Below are 18,031 nucleotides of genomic sequence, written 5' to 3'. Positions count from 1 at the left end.
ATAGATAATGAGAGGAATGTGGAATCCTGTTTTCTTCTGGAAATTAAGGCATGTTTAGACTGATGCATATTTTCCCCGCAGACATTTTACTGGCCCTTTGACTGTAGAAAATATTTTCCCTTCTCAGTTGAAGCACACAACACAAACTGCAATACTCGTTCTGTAATCCATATTCATTGTATGCTCTAGTGCACCGTTAAATTGAAATGCTACCATTTTAAATAATGTATAATGGAAATCAATTTTGCACATTTAAACAATCTTTTTCCAATTTTTTGTATTTTTCTTCTTGGGAAAATGTCAGGTTTTGAACGAGTATCGAAGAGGAGCACACTCACACACTTACACGAAACAATGGCTACTCCATAGATGTAAACAGAGTTTTAGCGGGCCCCCTTTAAGCATGCACTTTAATAAATGAGGAACAGATCCTGCATAAATTAAAGATAATCCTTGGGAAATTATGTTAATGTATTCACATGGGTCCTGCATGTGTAACCTGGATTCGGTCTGGATTTGTTCGATCGGTTTCTGTTTAAACGGTTTATAAGCACATTGTGTCCAATGAGAGCCAAGTTTCCTCAGCATCCTCAAAGTTAACCTTATTCTGAGAGACTGCATTCCTGCCGATTTATGTTAAATGCATAACATTGTTGAAAAGGATATCTTGCACCTTTAGTGTGATTAAAGTGGTCCATTGAAAAAACCTTTGGCATCATTACATTGTCTGTAAACTAATAGGCTTTATACAAAGTCAGTGCAGAAGAGATTTGGCAAATCTGGGGCTGAATTAATAACTTTCTGTGAGTAATATATGTATAATTTATGATAAAACTGTTAGTGTAGGATTGAAATTAAGATGAATTAGTTTAATTGCGAACATTTTGGCTGTTATACAGACTGGCAAGAGTTCAGCCCAGTTTCTGCCAATTGGTGTCCAGTCAATTTGACTTATTTTATGTAATGTACGATGTACAAAACATAGCCTGTTCATAGACATAACAAAAGAACAGGCTGATCCCTAAAAACGATCTATAACACATCTCTTTAAACAGACACACAAAGAAATTTATGAAATATGTACCACCCAAACATTTTAAAGGGACAGTTAAAAAAAATTACTGATGCTTATGTGGTTCCAAACCTGCATGGCTTTCTTTTGTGGAACACGAAAGGTACAATATTAGTGTCAATGTGAGTCACCATCCACTTTTATAGTATGAAAGAGCAGCGTTGACATTCTTAAAAAGTCTCTTCTGTTGCACAGATTAATGAAAGGTTATACAGGTTTATACCATGGACTGTTTGAATACTGGATTCTGATTGGCTGTAAGGTGTGCATTAAACCCTTTAATGCACAGGTAGCTCGAGTCAGTTTGTTTACCTTCAAACATTTCCACCTGTTTGATCTAAACTTACACTGTAAACATCAATAAAAGCTTTAAATGACCATGGTATACGCGGGATAATCCACAGCTAGCCATGCGTTAAAGGATTTTAATGGACTTCTCGGAGGCAACAACCCTCCGCTTTGTGTTGGGTGGTTCTTGGGCTCCACGTAGTGCACTAAAACCCTTTAACGCACGGCTAGCTGTGGATTATCCTTTACTTGGAGCATCATGAGGGGAGTTAATAACATCACCAATTATTTTTTTAGGATGAATTAACTGTTTAAGTTCCTTAAGTATGGGCATGTTGTTTTAATAACATCTAAATATTTACAGATGAAAAAGAATGGGATAGACCATATGCTCTCCAGGGGGTGCATACATGCATAATAAAGTGCAAATATGGATATGACATCTTATTTTTGGGGTCACAGTATTTACTTAACCACTTTTCATTCCCTGAAGTCCAGAGGTATAGGCTACCCTCATCAGATTTCTGCATGGAGGAACAAGCTTCATGTATAATAAACGCAATTGTGTGAACTATAAAGTGTCTGTATATTGTTGCTTATTTTTAAAACGAGCATAAACAAACACTTTAAGGTTTACTTAAAAATGTATTTCACGCATTGAAATGCATTAATTCTATAATACAATGCAAGGATATCCTTAAAAAAACTTTTAGTCAAATCTGCATCAATGATACACTACAATGTATTTGTGCGTGTTTTAATTCGTCTATCAGTGAGATACAGGAATGCCTTTTAATAATGCATCGCATGTACAGGCTTTCAAAAGTGTTTCCAAACTTTTGTGTGGTGGTCAGTGGGCGGCGCGCGCACTCCCAGCCAAACGCACCTTGCGCGAGACGACGCGCTTCATCCGGGCGCGCTCACTTCCATGCGGCGGACACTGGAGTGGATTTAACCGCTGAAGGGGGCATCTCGTCACCCAGCCAATGTGACACCCTCCGGATTTTCGGGAGAGGAGTTCCTCTATCGTCCTAACATTAATTCTCTTCCTTCGCCGATATTTCTCCACATTCAGTGAATAATGGAAGCACTCGGGACTAGATGCGCACTTTTTATCGCTCAGATCGCTCTGTTCTGCAACACAGGTATGTCCATCATCGTCAGGTTATTCTAATCTGTGTTTTTTTAGATCGGTTCACACTGAGGTTTATGTATGGATTTAAATATTTAATGCTGCTCCGATGCGCAAAGTTCCGCGTCTTTATGGTTTGCGCACCCTACTAAACTTGAGCTTTAAACTTAAAACATTGCCAACTAAACTTTAATGACGGACTATGATTTTTTTGTATATAATGTGTATTGTTTTTTTTATTGTTGAGAGTAACTGCACAATACGCGATAGAGAAGCATGTTGTGGTGTACATAAAGGGTCTGACGTGTGCCTTGTAATCCGATCCAGTGATGGTTTATTTTCTTTCTTGTTTTTTTAATTCTTGTCTAAACTTTCCCAGTCTTGTCTATTTATTTTTAAGCAGATTATTACTTATCCTTAAAACTATTGAAAACATTTCGTGGAGTCTCAAATATGTCAGATTTAAGTGTCAATTCCTTATCTGTGTCAATTCATTTGTAAAGCAGTACTTTACTCCATATATAAAAGGTTCCACTGTGAAAACATTTGCTCAGTATAATCTAAAATATCTAGTTTTTCAGAAAAATAAACATTTGCTCTTAACAGTGCAACTGGGTTCAAAGTTAACATATGCCACCATTGTTCAGATAGCCCACTCGGACAGTTCACTCGAAAGTGACCAATGCTGACACAAACACAGACTGCAATCCTAGACTCATTATTTTGCCCGTTTTTTGTTCTGTAGTGCCAAGGGGACGACCGATATGCCTGGATTAATCTTTTGGGTGCCGTCTGACACAAAGCCCCTAAAGCTGGCCATTTGCCTTAAGAGATGGAAAAAGCTCCTTTGTAAATCAGATAGAGAACCGGGATGGCAAGTTGGTACCTGCTAAAAAAAGACTCAAAAGGAAGGGTCGAATCTTTGGGAGGCAAGCTAGTGAATGACATCTTTCTCTCTTACCATCTGCGCTGTATTGTAGTGAACACTTTTTTTGTCTTCTACAATTTTTGGCACTGCTCTGTTTTTCCACTGAGAAAAGTCCCTGTGTTGTTTGTTGCGTCTTGGGTTGGTGACAGATGGTGGTTGCGCACTGTAAAGCTGTCAGTCTGGGGAGTGGTCAGGGTTCACTTGGCTCCGCCCCTGCCCCATGCAGATTGTGTGTCCACCTGTGAGGGAAGTGTGAACTTGTGTGTTTCTACATGTCGTAATTAGTTGTGTGTCCAACTATTTCAAGCCTAAAGATGAGATGCGTACATTTTTGTATTTAGCAACATGGCTTTGATCTGAAATTGATCTGGTTTCAATCCAGATTCAAGTGTAAACGCTCAGAAATCTGCTTCGTTTATGACTTTCTGTAGAATCTTTGTATCTGTCTCTATCTATTTTGTTCTCTCTCTGCTCTCCGGTGGGGGGGCATTCGGGCAGTTTGGCATCTAGACCCCTGTCTGAATCAGCTTGCGATAAAGGAGAGCAGATTAGTCGTATTAAGCTCAAGCGCATTCACTCAGGCATGCAGAGGGGACGCACTGAGCCTCCGAGTTCCTCCTTCCTGGGACGGTTGTGAGACCACGGCTGAATGGTCCAGGGTGGGTAGAGGGGGGCTCCGGTGCAGAGCCAAAAACGTTACGCAGTCCTGCTCATGGCCTTGGGCCAGTCTCTCAGTGAATTATGCTGTCAGCTTCACGATTTGTTTTGTGCCTGGCTGGCAAGAGGCGGCCGGTGCTCGTGGACATGCAACGCAGCGAACTGTGCTGGGGTGGGGGGTCTTATTGTATATGGCATGCGAGTGTGACATTGAGGAGGGCCCCTGATTTGTCCCAGTGGTGCTGCTCACATGTCACAAAGGATGGATGAGCGAGTTGGGGGACTTTTGTGTGTCTGTGTGGGAGAGATTAGTAAATCTGAACTCAGTGTAGGACCTTCATGTTCTTGCTGTGGTACAGTATGCAGAGTGCCGGTGTGATGACGGAGAGGATGTGGTGTAAATTTAACTACATTTCCACCTTTTCATTTGTTATATAGTACATTAAATACATATTTTTAAATGAAAATATATAGTTTACTTCTGCATTCATGCAAAGGCAGATAATGGTTGCTCTTTCAAAGCTCAAGAGAATTGTTGTAGCTCTCAGTGTTTCATTTAAGTTTTGATTTAGTATCAGGTGTTCCTCCAAAATGGTGAAATAAAAGTGGAAGCAGATGAGATGCAAATTTAAAAGCATTTATACTATGGCGGTGTAAAATGAATTTATATCAAATCAACTGGTAAATTTGAGGAGTTCATATTTAGATCTTCAATAATGTCAACTTTTGATTACAGACATAAACCTGTATGACTTACTTTCTTCCGCCGGAACACAGAAGAAGATATTTTGAAGAATGTTGGCAACCAAACAATGGCGATACCCATTTACAGTACTTCTACTGTAAAGAAACAAAAGTCAATGGGTACCACCGTTGTTTGGTAACCAACATTCTTCAATTTCTATCTTATTTTGTGTTCTGCATGAGAAAGAAAGTCAAACAAGTTTTGAAATGACAAAGGGTTGAGTAAATAATGGCAGGATTTTCATTTTGGGGTGAAATATCCCTTTAAGCAAAACCTTTCATTTGTTCTCTTTTTAATTTCATTCATTTTCAGTAGAAATTATTGGGATTTTAAAAAGAGTTTTCGGTCTCATTGGTTTTAGCATTTTCTAGAGTGATGGCTACGGAGGATCATTTTGTTCTGGATAACAAAGCATCATCCACATCCCAGAACACCTCAGCAACCAGACAACAACACCCTGACAATATTACTAAACTCCCTAGCCTTGCTTCAAAAAAATATTTTAATCTTCGATATGTTTTGTCCCATCTCCTTACATCTCAACTATCTCCATGGAACGGCACTCTACGTGTCACTTGGGAATCTTTGCGTCCTTATCACGGTGCGTGTGGATTGACAGGCATCTTCAGGGCCCCTGTGGCTCTGTTCCTAAAAGGTCAGCATCTCTGAATCACCACTTAATTAATGACAGCAGGCTAGGTTTTGCAGTCATGCCTCTGAAAGGGCTGCTCCTGTCTGCCATTGGTGAGAACAAGAGCAGGTCTGTTGAGTGCTAGCTTAAGATGCTTTGAGATCCTTTCCTGTTCTTTTTCAGGCTTGAGGTGTGTGGTCTGGATCTCTGGTCTCATTCAATGGTCCTTGGAGAGGATGCTGAATACCAATCGAAGGAACGTTTGGACACTACGATACAGTGGATGTCTGGTGTCTTAAACTGTGGGGTTTTGATAGACGCCATTGAGAAGAGAATCAAAGCAGTGTTTGTTTGTTACTTAAATGGCTTAAGTAGTTTCAGTTTCATTTGTGTGGAGTTCACGCTTTGGGCAGTGCACACAGTAGTCAATAATGCATAGATTGAGGTGTACTGTATTGAAGTACAAGGTTCAAGGGTGTGGGTTATACTATACTTTACATGGTATCTCCTTTCAAGAACACAAGCACTCTGAAACAGGGTTGTAATTAACAGGTGGCTTTGTTGCATTTTTGTTTTAACAAAAGCACCGTTTCTTATGTTGAGACTACTTTGGATGAAAGGGTTGGACTCTTAATTCTAGACTGTAAAAAGCTGTTTTTACGGTAAACAACTGGCAGTTAATTACATATTAAAATAAAGTAGCAAAATCTTGTGCAATACGGACATTTGTTGTATATTTCACAGTTCTTAATTGTGATCTCTTTAACATACAATCTCACTACAAATTAAGAGACCATTCCAAATTTTTATTTGATCAGCATTTCTAGATGTATTGTGTCCATTCCAGTCCAGTGTCAACAAATTTCAAGTCAAACCTTAGGAGGGACATAAAGTCATTCAACAGCAATGTGAAAGACTGGCAGCAGGACCAGACACATGAAAACTGTGATTTTCCTCAACACATGTACAAATATAACTGTTGTATTACTTAAAAGTGAATGTGAACTTCTTTGCAGTATTTGAGGTCTGAAAAAATCCATAGCATCTTTTCTGTCATTTTTAACTGTTTCTGCAGTTTCATTTTCCGCAAATAAATGCAAATATAATTTCTTTGTTTATATATATATATATATATGATAATTTATATAAATCAGCTTTGTACCTTATAACTGTTTTTCACCATACATTTTAATGACTTGTATTTTTAGCTCCCAAATAATAAACATTATTGTAAAAATGTATAACCTGGTTAAATACAAAGATTTCCAATGTCAAACATTTCGCAATTCTAAACTTTTTCCTTCCAAAACCATAACTGTAATTGTTATGTTCAATACAATAAATGTATATAATATAAACATTTTTACAGGTAACCACTTGGATTTACTGAAGCATTTTAAAATTATTCTTCCTTAAAATTGCATCATTTTTACAGTGTTATCTGATCACAAAACTTCTATTAAAGACAAAGATATCTTATACGTCCTGGGTTACTTAACCTGTTTTCAGCTAGTTGCTAATTATTCCCAGAAAGCAAGGTTCACGTTCACAAATGTTTGGCTGTTTCTGTAGATCTTATTGGTGTTGCTGATCAAATGCACACATTGGCTTTTACATTCTGTAATAGAAAGCTTCAGAACTGTTTTCATACCGTCTGGACCACATAAACAAAGAAGTCTCATAAGCAGATGACACAGTCGCACATCTGGATAAAAGGGAACCATCTGGTGGATGATCTGTTAGTTATTTACTGATCTGCCCCAGATGGCATTCGCTGTCTCTGATAAATTCAGTATGGTAGAGACCAGGGCATGAGCACTTATCTCACAATAAAGGCTCTTTTAAGTTACAATGGTGATTTGCATTCTCCCACGACATCATATGATGCAAATGGAAGAAAGGAACTTTAAAGAACAGTGCACCCAACATTTTAAATACACATTACACATTTGTCACATTCGGTTTTAAAGGGATAGTTCACCCAAAAATAGCAAAACTTTCATCATTTACTCATTTATTCAAAACCTTCTGTGGAACACAAAAGTACACATTCTGAGAAATGGAAATCAATGGCGGGCCAATGTTGTTTGATTACCAACGTTCTTAAAAATATCTTCTTTTGTGTTCTGCAAAAGAAAGAAAGTCATAAAAGTTTGGAATGATATGAGGATGAATAAATGATTAAATAATTTTTGGGTGAACTGTTCCTTTAAGAGGCCATAGCTCTTTTTGAGGGTGTGGCCAAAATTCATACACAGTAGAGTACTCTATCCCTCAATATAAAACACCCTTCAGTTAGGTCCGATAACATGCTTGTCGAATTTGAATGGATTTCTCTCCGTTTTTTTTTCAGGGTTAGACAATGAGACAGTGGCTCTCATGGTTCTCTGGATACTCTGTCTTTTCCCATCTGGGAATTCAATTCCTTTTCAATTAGGATAGCGCTTCAAATAGCTACTCACATGAGTCCTTGAGGCCATCAAAGAAATAATGGAAGTCTCCTAATTGGCTGATTGTGCCAAATTCGGTTCACCGTCCTGCACATATGTCCCGGGAATAACTATGACTTGATGCAGGTGACAGGACAATTGGAAATTCCTTCCCTCTTCTGCGATTTCATTCAGCCTCTCTTTTTTTAATAATGCTTCAGCATATCTGAGTGTGTAATCTCTTTGAATGTCTTTGAATGTAAGAAGAGCAGAGTGGAGGACAGGGCCTCTTACATTTCTTGGAATTCCCTTTCCTTCATATTGGCAGCCAATTAGCTGCAATTCATATTAAAGGTAATTGCTTTGTCACTGACCGCACTAGACTTGCACTTAGACGGTCACAGGGATTTTAAATGGTATTTTAAAATCTTCGTTTTATATTCTGAAATGTTTTGTACTCTTAATGGTATGAGATAAGAAGTTCATTATGTTGAATATTCTTCAACACAAAATAAGAAAACCAAAGAGAACCTTAGAAAAGTGGTTGTAAACAGGTTAGATGACTGGTTAGAGCTGTGTGAAGACCGTAGGCATATCTTAGATCTGGGTTAATTGTCCTATTTCAGTTTTTGGCTGGTTGGCCTTAGATTGAGTTTATTTTAAGCATCACTGGATCAACCCGAATAAGAGATGCCATATGTTCAAAATAAACCCTCTGTGTGCTTGAAGATCTGGTTTTAGTGAATAGTCTCAGATATGGAAAGCTTTTTCTTTATTGAGAGAATGACTGTGTAAATAAATATGTTTAATACGTCTCAGCATGTTTTGTTTTAGATGAAAGGTTAGGTCTACAACATCTCTGTCTTAAAGATCACTGCTACATACTCTTAAAATGAAAGTATGAATGCCATCCATCAAACATATTAAAAACTGTGATGATAGAGGGTTCACAAAACAGTTGCATCACATTTGCGAACAGCCGGGGCGTAGAAATGCTGTGAAAAGTTATTAACATTATAAACCTTATCACCTTGACTTGTGAATTTTAATGAGGTTATGTAACATTCACGCAGTGTCTTCTAATCCTAATCTTAGTCGTATCTCTGTCCTGTAAAAGTTTTCAAAATATGCTGCAGTAACTTGATATGTGCAATACATAAATAAATGTGTTTAAAAATAAGACAAAAAACAAGTCTCTGATATAGGTTTGAATTATGTAAATCCAATCCATTGTTTCTTACCATCTCTCCATTATTACAGTTTCAAAAGTGGCCAAATAAGTTTAAATGTCAGTGTATGAAATTAAGCGGCATCTTTTAGTGAGGTTGCAAAGTACAACCAACGACTAACTCGTTTTAAAGCACTACGGTGGCTGACACAGTGATTGAACAGTGTTGGAATTACATAATTGGTCATAATAAGTTGTTACTTTTTGCTTCTTTGCTGAAGGAGAAAATGTATTTAAGAAATTCTTCCTGTAACGATCAGCATCCTGATTCCATTTTCTTTCTGCGCTCACTTTTTTGCCATAGTTTTGGTCTGTAAGTCTTTTTATGACCGCGTAGGTCATAAGTGCACCGAGTAAAACTGTCATCTTCAAAGCACTCTCACCTTATAAACAAAAGGTTTTGAAGGGCACTTTACTTTCAAAACACTGCCAATCCAAGTCTAAACTGTGTTTACAACTGTTTTGCCTATGGCAGACAGAGTAGCACACTTTGCTTTTTTGCTTCAGGAAATTGTTATCAAAACCAGCTAATTGTGAACAACAGCACTGCATTCAGTGTCACAAAACATGTTACACGACTGTGGTTTAAAGTTCGCACAAAGAAAAGAAACACGAGTAAACCGAGTCGTAGTGAGAGAAAGGGGGCTGAAACTGTGTCCATGGCGATGGGTGCGAGATGGGAGGGGTCATGTTTATTTTCCCAGAGTAGTAACTAAACATTTCCTGCATGCTGATTGGTTGCTGATTGGTTAAAACGAGTCTTTGACTAAAATGGCCTGTGCAAATGGCATTGGGATTGTTTTTATTATAGAAATAGAAAAGAAACCTCAGAATTACTTCTTTCTTTCTTCCAAGAAGCACAACAGGATTTTGTTATGCACTGGCACTGGAGCTTTTATGCAAATGAAGCATGACAATATCATAATATCATACTTATAGTAAATAGTAAAAATCTTTTTACTATAGTGCCGTATCGGTACTTTGACTGCGCTATTTTTCCAAACATTGTCGTGGCTGCTTTACGTTTAATTTTCATGTGTGATTGGCTAAGGAGAATAATCAGTCCCGTCACGTGACCCCACCCACTCAAATCGTGCGTCACACAGATTTCAAGACACCTAATCATGGAGGAGAACGGAAATGTCCGTCAGGCAGTGCGCGTATCAAACTGCGGTTTTGCACGCTTGAAGGTCACTGCGGGAAAGGGACACAATACGAAGGCTCATCCGAGATATGGAGCAATATTGAGTTCTTGTATCCCTCCGTACGCCAAGTGTCATGTGGTAAAGTTGTCCATCTCTCTCCAAAGTCTCTGCATCAAGCGCTCTGCCCTTATAAGTGAGTAGGGAAAATAGGCGGTTGGCAAGCATGCGAAGCAGTTTATCAAACTGTGCATTATATAATGTTATAATGTTGTTAATAACGCTCAATTTCTTGCGCAGTTCGCTTAAATAAAACGTCATTAATACATCAAAAGAAGCGGTAGGGATTACTTTTATGGTGCCTCTATCTGTATTTTGAACTTTTAAAGAAATGAACCCGTGGACTTGCATTTTATTTAAAATCTTTATTGTTCTACCTAAGAAATAATGTCACATACATCTTGGATGGCTTGAGGTTGAGTAAGATCAGCTAGCTCCTCTAAAGATGACTGTGAATGCAAGGCCAATGCAATTCAGGTTACAAATGTTTTGTATTTTTTGCATGCAGTATTTTGGGCTCTTATTGATTAATTTCTGCATTGTGTGGCCGAGTATACGTGACTGAACAGTGTTGGAATTACATAATTGGTTTAACTGTAAAACTGAGCTCATGAGAGATAGACAGACAGAAGACAGAACAACACATTGCATGGTTATTGTCTGCGTTGTATCCAGTTATATGCTTCATCAGTAATCTCCAAAATTGATTATTTATAATGATTTATAATTCATCAAATAACACCGCCTTAAATGTAACAAGTAACTAGAGTAGTTTTTGAGGAGTAATTTTTACTTTTATTCAATTACTTTTTTAACACCAGTGCTTTTACTTGTAATTGAGTACAATTTCATTCTTAACATACCATTTTGGAGAAAATGGAGGTCATACAGATGTAAAACTACTTGTTACTTAAATTACTTGAGTAAATACAATTTGGCGTCAAAATAACCCTTTAAGTGTCGTAATAGTCATTTTAATGCATAAAACAGAACAGGTATACAGATTTGGAATATGAAAGTTTTTTAGAAGTTTATGTGACCTACAGTATAGCTTTGAGCCAAAAATCTGTTCTTATCATTTACTCTATCTTGACTTTAATGTGAATTTTGTACCAGGCTGTTAAAAGATCTAAACAGGCACTGCTGAAGTAGTGGATGATGGGAAGTAAATCTTTACTGTTTTGTCAGTGATGACCCTGTCGTTTTTATAATGTAGTGGGTTGATATTTCAGTGCAATTAAAGGCACATTCATTTCCCACAAACACTTGAAAAGCATCCTGTCACACACACTGAGATTGTGTATGTTCCACACACACACACACACACACACACACACACACACACACACACACACACACACACACACACCTATAAACTGGTACAAGCATGTTCACACAGTGTTTAGCTTGCGGGCACCATTTACAGTATCTATTATTTTATCTATTCACTTTTGAGATCTTGAACAGAATATAACAATTTTATATTCCATAAAGAATATTTTCAGAAACAACCCCATTAATATATAGTAAACTTGGCAGGATGTTAGTGTATTTGCTTTTGAAACCGTTACAGTAACTATACAAATATGACCGCTGTTTTTGTAATATTGTAGTAATTGTTGTTTTATAAATGACTTATCTGTGTACTTCATTATTATTTTTTAACAACCCCCCAGATTGCGAAAAGTTAGCAAAAAGCAAAGCGTGCCCATTTCGAAAGATGATAAGATTGATCAGTTTTACTGTTTCTTATTGATTTAATATTGTACTGTCAGCATGCCAGAATAATAAGAAAAAAAACATAGCACACACACATCTATACAGTATATATAAACTAAAGAAATAAACAGACCAAAAATACAATAAACAAAAGTAACTAACACTGTGTCTTCACCGGACGCAACAAAATAAATTAGAAACGCATAAAAGCCCATTATAAGTTTGAATTCTGTCCACACTGGATGCGGCACAGCACGGTCACTTTAAATAAACACCATATTATTAAATATATCACACACGGTAAAAATCATCATAGGATATATTTTTCAAATAGATCTTATGGGATTCCAGCTTTTTTATTCTTTGTTTTTGGCAGTATTTTTAGGTGTTGTAGAGAAAATTGGCTGACTTTTATTGAAAATAATGTTGTAAAGTTTTTAAATATTAGTTTTACAATAGTCTAGGTCATCACAAGGGCCTTGAGGGTTCCCTCACAGCTTTTTTAACTATTTACTGTAATGTTGTGTTAGCGTACCCCTTTTGTCATGACAAGGACTAAAATAACTAAGTTTAGCATATAATATTTGCGTCTTCATTACAGTATGAAACATTTGAAAATATTTATATATCTCCCCTACAATAGTATTAAAATGTAAAATTGTATTCTGAACTGTCTGTTAAGTTATACTGTGGGAAAACTAAAGAAAGTGAGGAAAATATATCTTTATAAAGAAGAAAGGATCACCTTATTCACTTGACCCTTTTCTCTGTCATCCTTTTCATATCAAATTTGAGCCTCATTGGCAAAATATTTCCAAAGACTTAAATGTAGCTGTTAAAAGAACGATCATGTTGCTTATAAGCCCCCACTTAGTGTTCATCTCATTCCACAGTAGACAGAAACCAAACTCATCTTTGTTATCATTCATTCACTGTCTGTTACACCATGTACCGGGAAATAAAGCCCTCCGTAAAGCTCTCGACACAAACGGTAGCTGCTGATTGGTTCAAAGGGAATATGGGTTCTCAGACAAAAGCAATCGGGCTACAGCAGGGCGTTACAATGCCCAGACCTGCAGTCGGGCCGCTGCTCTCACGGCTGAAGCACTGATCTCATTGTTGGGTTTGTATTGGCGCTGTGAATGGGGCAGATCATGAGAAAGGACACGGTTGCAGTTCATCTGGGCGGGATCGAGTGAATGGCTGCTTCTGTGTTGACTTTAATGCTGTTTCATTATTGATGTTCTTTTGTTATTAAGTTTGTACTGGGCCGTATGTAAACATTTTGTTTTGTAGTTGTGATCATGTGAAAGTAGTTTGTAGGGATCTTTGTTCTCACCAAAAAGATTTCAAATTTTTTTGTCTGCATGTTCTCACCCTCGTGTTTTTTTCTTAATTTTGGATGACATACAAAAAGAGACTTTAGGCAGCCTCAGTCACGAGGCTGGCCAATAAAATATCCATTGTTGGGTCAAAAGGGACGAACCCAACTGTTAGGTAGTAAATAAAACTATGATGGGTTGTTTAACCCATTGTTGGGTCAAATATACACCATTTGCTGGGTTATATTAACCTAAAGGCTAGTATCATCCCTTTTTTACTCAACGCTGGGTTGAAATCATTTGTAATGCAGGTTTGGAATAAAATTCTTTGAGAAAACGACTCTTTAATAATCTGTTTAGCACACATTTTTCGTGTATTCCATGCATCGATTCCATTAAATTTTCTTAAGGGAGTTTTTTTCAGAAAAAGTAAATATTAGTTTTTTTAGTTATCCTGGTAATTGCTGGTCACTTTCAAAAGCAAGAAAAAATTCCTGTATTTCTTTCATTTAAACAAGTCGAATAAACAAGTACAGTTGTATATGCTTGGAATACTTTTGGTTACAGTTAAAAGTATAATTGAGAACACGTATAGGCCAAATATGCGTTTCGTCTACGTCTAGTAATGTTAAGTATATTTCTGAGAAATAAATAGCATACTAAAAGAATAATTTCTTCTTTGTAGTTTTTAGTAAGAAGATGATAAATAGCATTGAATAAACTTCTTTATAGTTATTCCAGTAAACATTGGGTTTTGGCAGAAACTATTTTCACTTTTGTAATTATTTAGTGGATTCTTATGGTACAAAAAATACTTTTTTGACTTTTGTCAGAGTGTGCTAGAAATTGACTCAGAAAAGTGAAACCCTGGGTGTTAAATTTAGAATTAGCATGTATGACTAGGTACTTTGATACAGTGTGAAAGTGTAGATGCTTGTAGGGCCTAACAGGTGCACATGTGGTCTTGAAAAGTGCGTGTAGATAGACAGACAAAGCTGGGAGAAAGATGAGCCTAGACAATAGTTTCTGCTGCTGGTGAATAAGCAGCCCGTTTCATTTAGCACACCAGTGTAAGGTATCCTAGCTTAAGGTGTAAAGGTGTTTCATCACAAAGCCATTGTTGCTAACATTGTGCACTTTTACCAAAGGGACAGGGCCCTCTTTAGGGTAGTTTCTTTTATCTTTTGAAAGCATTAATGTTGTATGGTTTGGCAGTTGGCTCAAAAGGCAGTGTTTGCTTAAAAGGAATGGGGGCATTATAAGGTTCCTCTTAGTTTAACTTGTTGACATCTTAATAGAGTTTCTTATCAGCCCTATAAGTGAACAGCGAGTGTTGAATGCCATCTGAGGTTCTATGCTCAACTGCAATGCAAGAAAGTTGGGTAAATTTAACAAAGCAAAACGGTTTGCCGATCTGTTCTATTTTTGTTTATGGAGTTGCAGTTGAAGTGGTGAGATTGGAACGACACAGAGTTGTGGACGGTTATGGATCAGAGGTCTGGCCCACATGGAAACAGTGCAGTAGATGCGCTGGCTAATCGTTTGGTAATTAAAGCATTTGCCCGAAAGGCTTTTAGTTTATTTTCCTCTTATTGTGAAGGTCAATGACTGGAAATTAAGAAGTATATGGTTTTGAAGTTAAAAGAGTTTTAAAGAATAGTTCATGCAAAACCAAACATTCTGTCTTGATCTACTCATTATTTTTGGAGCGTGACAACCCCATTCAATATAATTTCAAGATTAAATTTATGTGGGGATTAACATAAAAATAAGCATCATTCTGAAGCTGTACTGTAAACAATTAAATAGGTCTGGAAAGTTGAGGTTGAGTAAATGATGACCATTATGCTTTTTTGTTTGTTTTGGAGGTGAACTGTTCCTTTAAATATAAAATGAATGTTTTTTGATGTAGAGGACAGCATTTTTCGTCTTTGTTTTGTTTGATTATGGGAATGAGATTTTCTGACTAAATGTGTCCCACAGAATATCGACAAGGATTGATTTGCATTATTGTCTCCTAACGTTTATAAGTTCAGAATTTAAAAGATCAGCAATATTGTTTTTCCAAACCTTGCTGAGCAGTAGGGGATCTGACTTTTTAAGTTGAGGTTGAGTAAATGATGAACATTATGCTTTTTTGTTTGTTTTGGAGGTGAACTGTTCCTTTAAATATAAAATGAATGTTTTTTGATGTAGAGGACAGCATTTTTCGTCTTTGTTTTGTTTGATTATGGGAATGAGATTTTCTGACTAAATGTGTCCCACAGAATATCGACAAGGATTGATTTGCATTATTGTCTCCTAACGTTTATAAGTTCAGAATTTAAAAGATCAGCAATATTGTTTTTCCAAACCTTGCTGAGCAGTAGGGGATCTGACTTTTTAAAAGAGAAGAGGAAAAATTCACCTTTAGAGTTCTTGCAGAATGACCTTAAAGTCTTAAGGGTGATGACCTTCTTAACAAGAATAATATCGTACTCAAGACGACTAAATAAACCACCAGACAATGGGAATAATAGAGGTCAAGAGGTGAACTTAAACTCTTTCCTAAAGCCTTTGTTCTTCAAAACTGACTCATAATAGCTGTCGTAATATAATAATGTCTTTTGATTTTGGCATTGCTACTTACCTAACAGGATTCTGACAGTAGGATTACAACAAGAAAGCACTTCTCTTTAAGTGTTGTTTTAAGTGGTAGAACTCTTGACCTTTTCACGTGAGATGAGAGCAAGTCCTGATATTTCATGTCAACAAAATTTTATAATTCATTTTTTAAAGCACAACCTTTGTTTTAAATGCTAAGCTTTTCTAATGTCAATCAATATTTGCATACTTCATTTTGAGTAAACATGCAGCCTGCAGAGTAGTTTAGTTAAACTTGAATTGTAAACTCAAAATATTTGGTTTTAAATGATGTTATCGTTTCTTTTGGGATTTTTCATGTTCACAAAAAAGCACATTATATAATGTAAGCCTAATTAATAATAACAATAACCAAGTGCACCAATGGGAGAAGTGTAGGTTAATGCACTACAACAATATTTGAAGCTGTTCTGTATTTAAACGGCAAAATTGCATATTGTGTAGCTAAGGCATTTATTAATTTAATCATTTTATTAGCTCAGCCTCTAAACTGTTAAGCACCCCCAAGAAAAACGTCCTGGTGCCGCCCCGTTCACGGGCCCAGAACATATATGGTAAACAAGTAAACATTTTATGAAGTGGCAAATTTTGGCAAATTTGCATGAATTCATACAATCTCATTCGTACACTTAGTATGATTTGCTTCCTTGCCAAGTGGAAGTGGGCCGGGGCTTCAGTATTGATTTTTCACAGTAATCATAAATTTTTGTCATCATACATTATGAAATCATACGAATTAACCACCTCATAAAATAGTTACCTCATAAAACCACCTCATAAAATAGAGTTCAGGTTGTCTTGAAACATTCTCTCAGAATGTTGGTCTGTTTGTTCTATGGGCCACCATATGTAGGTCATCCGCCACATTGGAATGGTGTGAGTCGGTCCGTAAACACTTAAGATCAAGCTGATTGTGTATGATTATGAAAACATATTATTGTGTAAACTCGAACTATTTAAATTGCCATTGGTTTTCACAGCTATGGCTGCGCAGCGCAGAACAGTGTTGTAGCATTGTAGTCAGCTGTGAGGTCAGATGACCATTCCAAGATGGCGGACACGTCTATGTGCCTGGAGCAATTGAATGGCACTTGGGCGTTATATATATCTAGAGCCATTATGATGGAATAATAAACTGACAATATTTGTCTGTTATTCTTCAGCAGATCTATCAGATGCGTATGGATTCAGATCACAGAAGAAACTCTCAGACAACATAGACTGGTCCTATGCGGGTGAGTACTCAAACAATTCTTCTGTTGTATACTTCCCTGGCTTTATTTCAAACAAGGTTTGTATCTGCACCGTGATTATCGGGTATCTGAGTGAACAAAAATTAACATCCTTGCAATGATGACATCTTTGCCTCATTCCAGCTCAGGTTAAGAGATCATCTTGTCTAAGCATGCTGGAGATAACCCAGATTAAACTCATCCTCATCCTTTCATTTGGGCTGTCAGGGTTAACATGGCCTAAATCACGGTCCCTGTCTATTCTTGCCCTGTGCATGTCAAAAATGTATGGGTGTGCTGGGATTGTTTTGTGCCCCTTTATGTGGCTTTGTTTGTAGAAAAGTTTTTCTTTGCAAAGTCTACTGTTGCTTCTTGTGTAGCTGTTTTGTGTAAAATAATATGCAACCTTAGGAAACTAAACAATTTTTTCTTTCATGGATGGCTTGATTCTGTATGAATGTTTTCACTCCGATGGCACATTTGCATCTAAGAATGATTCCTATGAATGTGAATAATAACTATTTGAGTATTTGAGTAAGTTCCTGGTAATGAGATATGTAATATGTGAAACTGGAAAAATATGATCTTATTCAAATGTGATGACTTTTACTACAATAGAAAGTATTCTATAATATTTTAAAAAGCAAAGTTTACTGTAGGTGTTCTGTAGGTTGCATTTCATAACCGTCTGATGTGAAGATTGCAAATTGTTAAACTACGTTTTCATAGCAAATGAGATGCAGAAGAGCAAAGATAATACTGTTTTTCATTAAACAACCCCTTTAAGTTAAAAAGAGATTGAG

The 18,031-nt window shown here is 36.9% G+C and overlaps 1 protein-coding gene across 2 annotated transcripts in view; it reads left to right on the top strand.

Annotated features, from left to right (window-relative positions):
- The first annotated feature begins 2,249 nt into the window (after positions 1-2,249).
- The window catches only part of ptprz1a (protein tyrosine phosphatase receptor type Z1a), a 42,777-nt gene continuing 26,995 nt past the window's right edge, over positions 2,250-18,031 (top strand). For both annotated transcript variants that reach the window (XM_079449746.1, XM_079449747.1), the window contains exons 1-2: positions 2,250-2,505; positions 17,160-17,231. In XM_079449746.1, coding sequence (XP_079305872.1) covers positions 2,442-2,505; positions 17,160-17,231 — 136 coding nt within the window. In that variant the 5' untranslated portion in view covers positions 2,250-2,441. The remainder of the gene's footprint in view (positions 2,506-17,159; positions 17,232-18,031) is intronic.

This window comes from Barbatula barbatula, assembly GCF_947034865.1.
Source record: "Barbatula barbatula genome assembly, chromosome: 25".
Taxonomy (NCBI): domain Eukaryota; kingdom Metazoa; phylum Chordata; class Actinopteri; order Cypriniformes; family Nemacheilidae; genus Barbatula; species Barbatula barbatula.
Note: the sequence above shows the minus strand (reverse complement) of the source record. Positions and strands in the feature narration are given on the sequence as shown.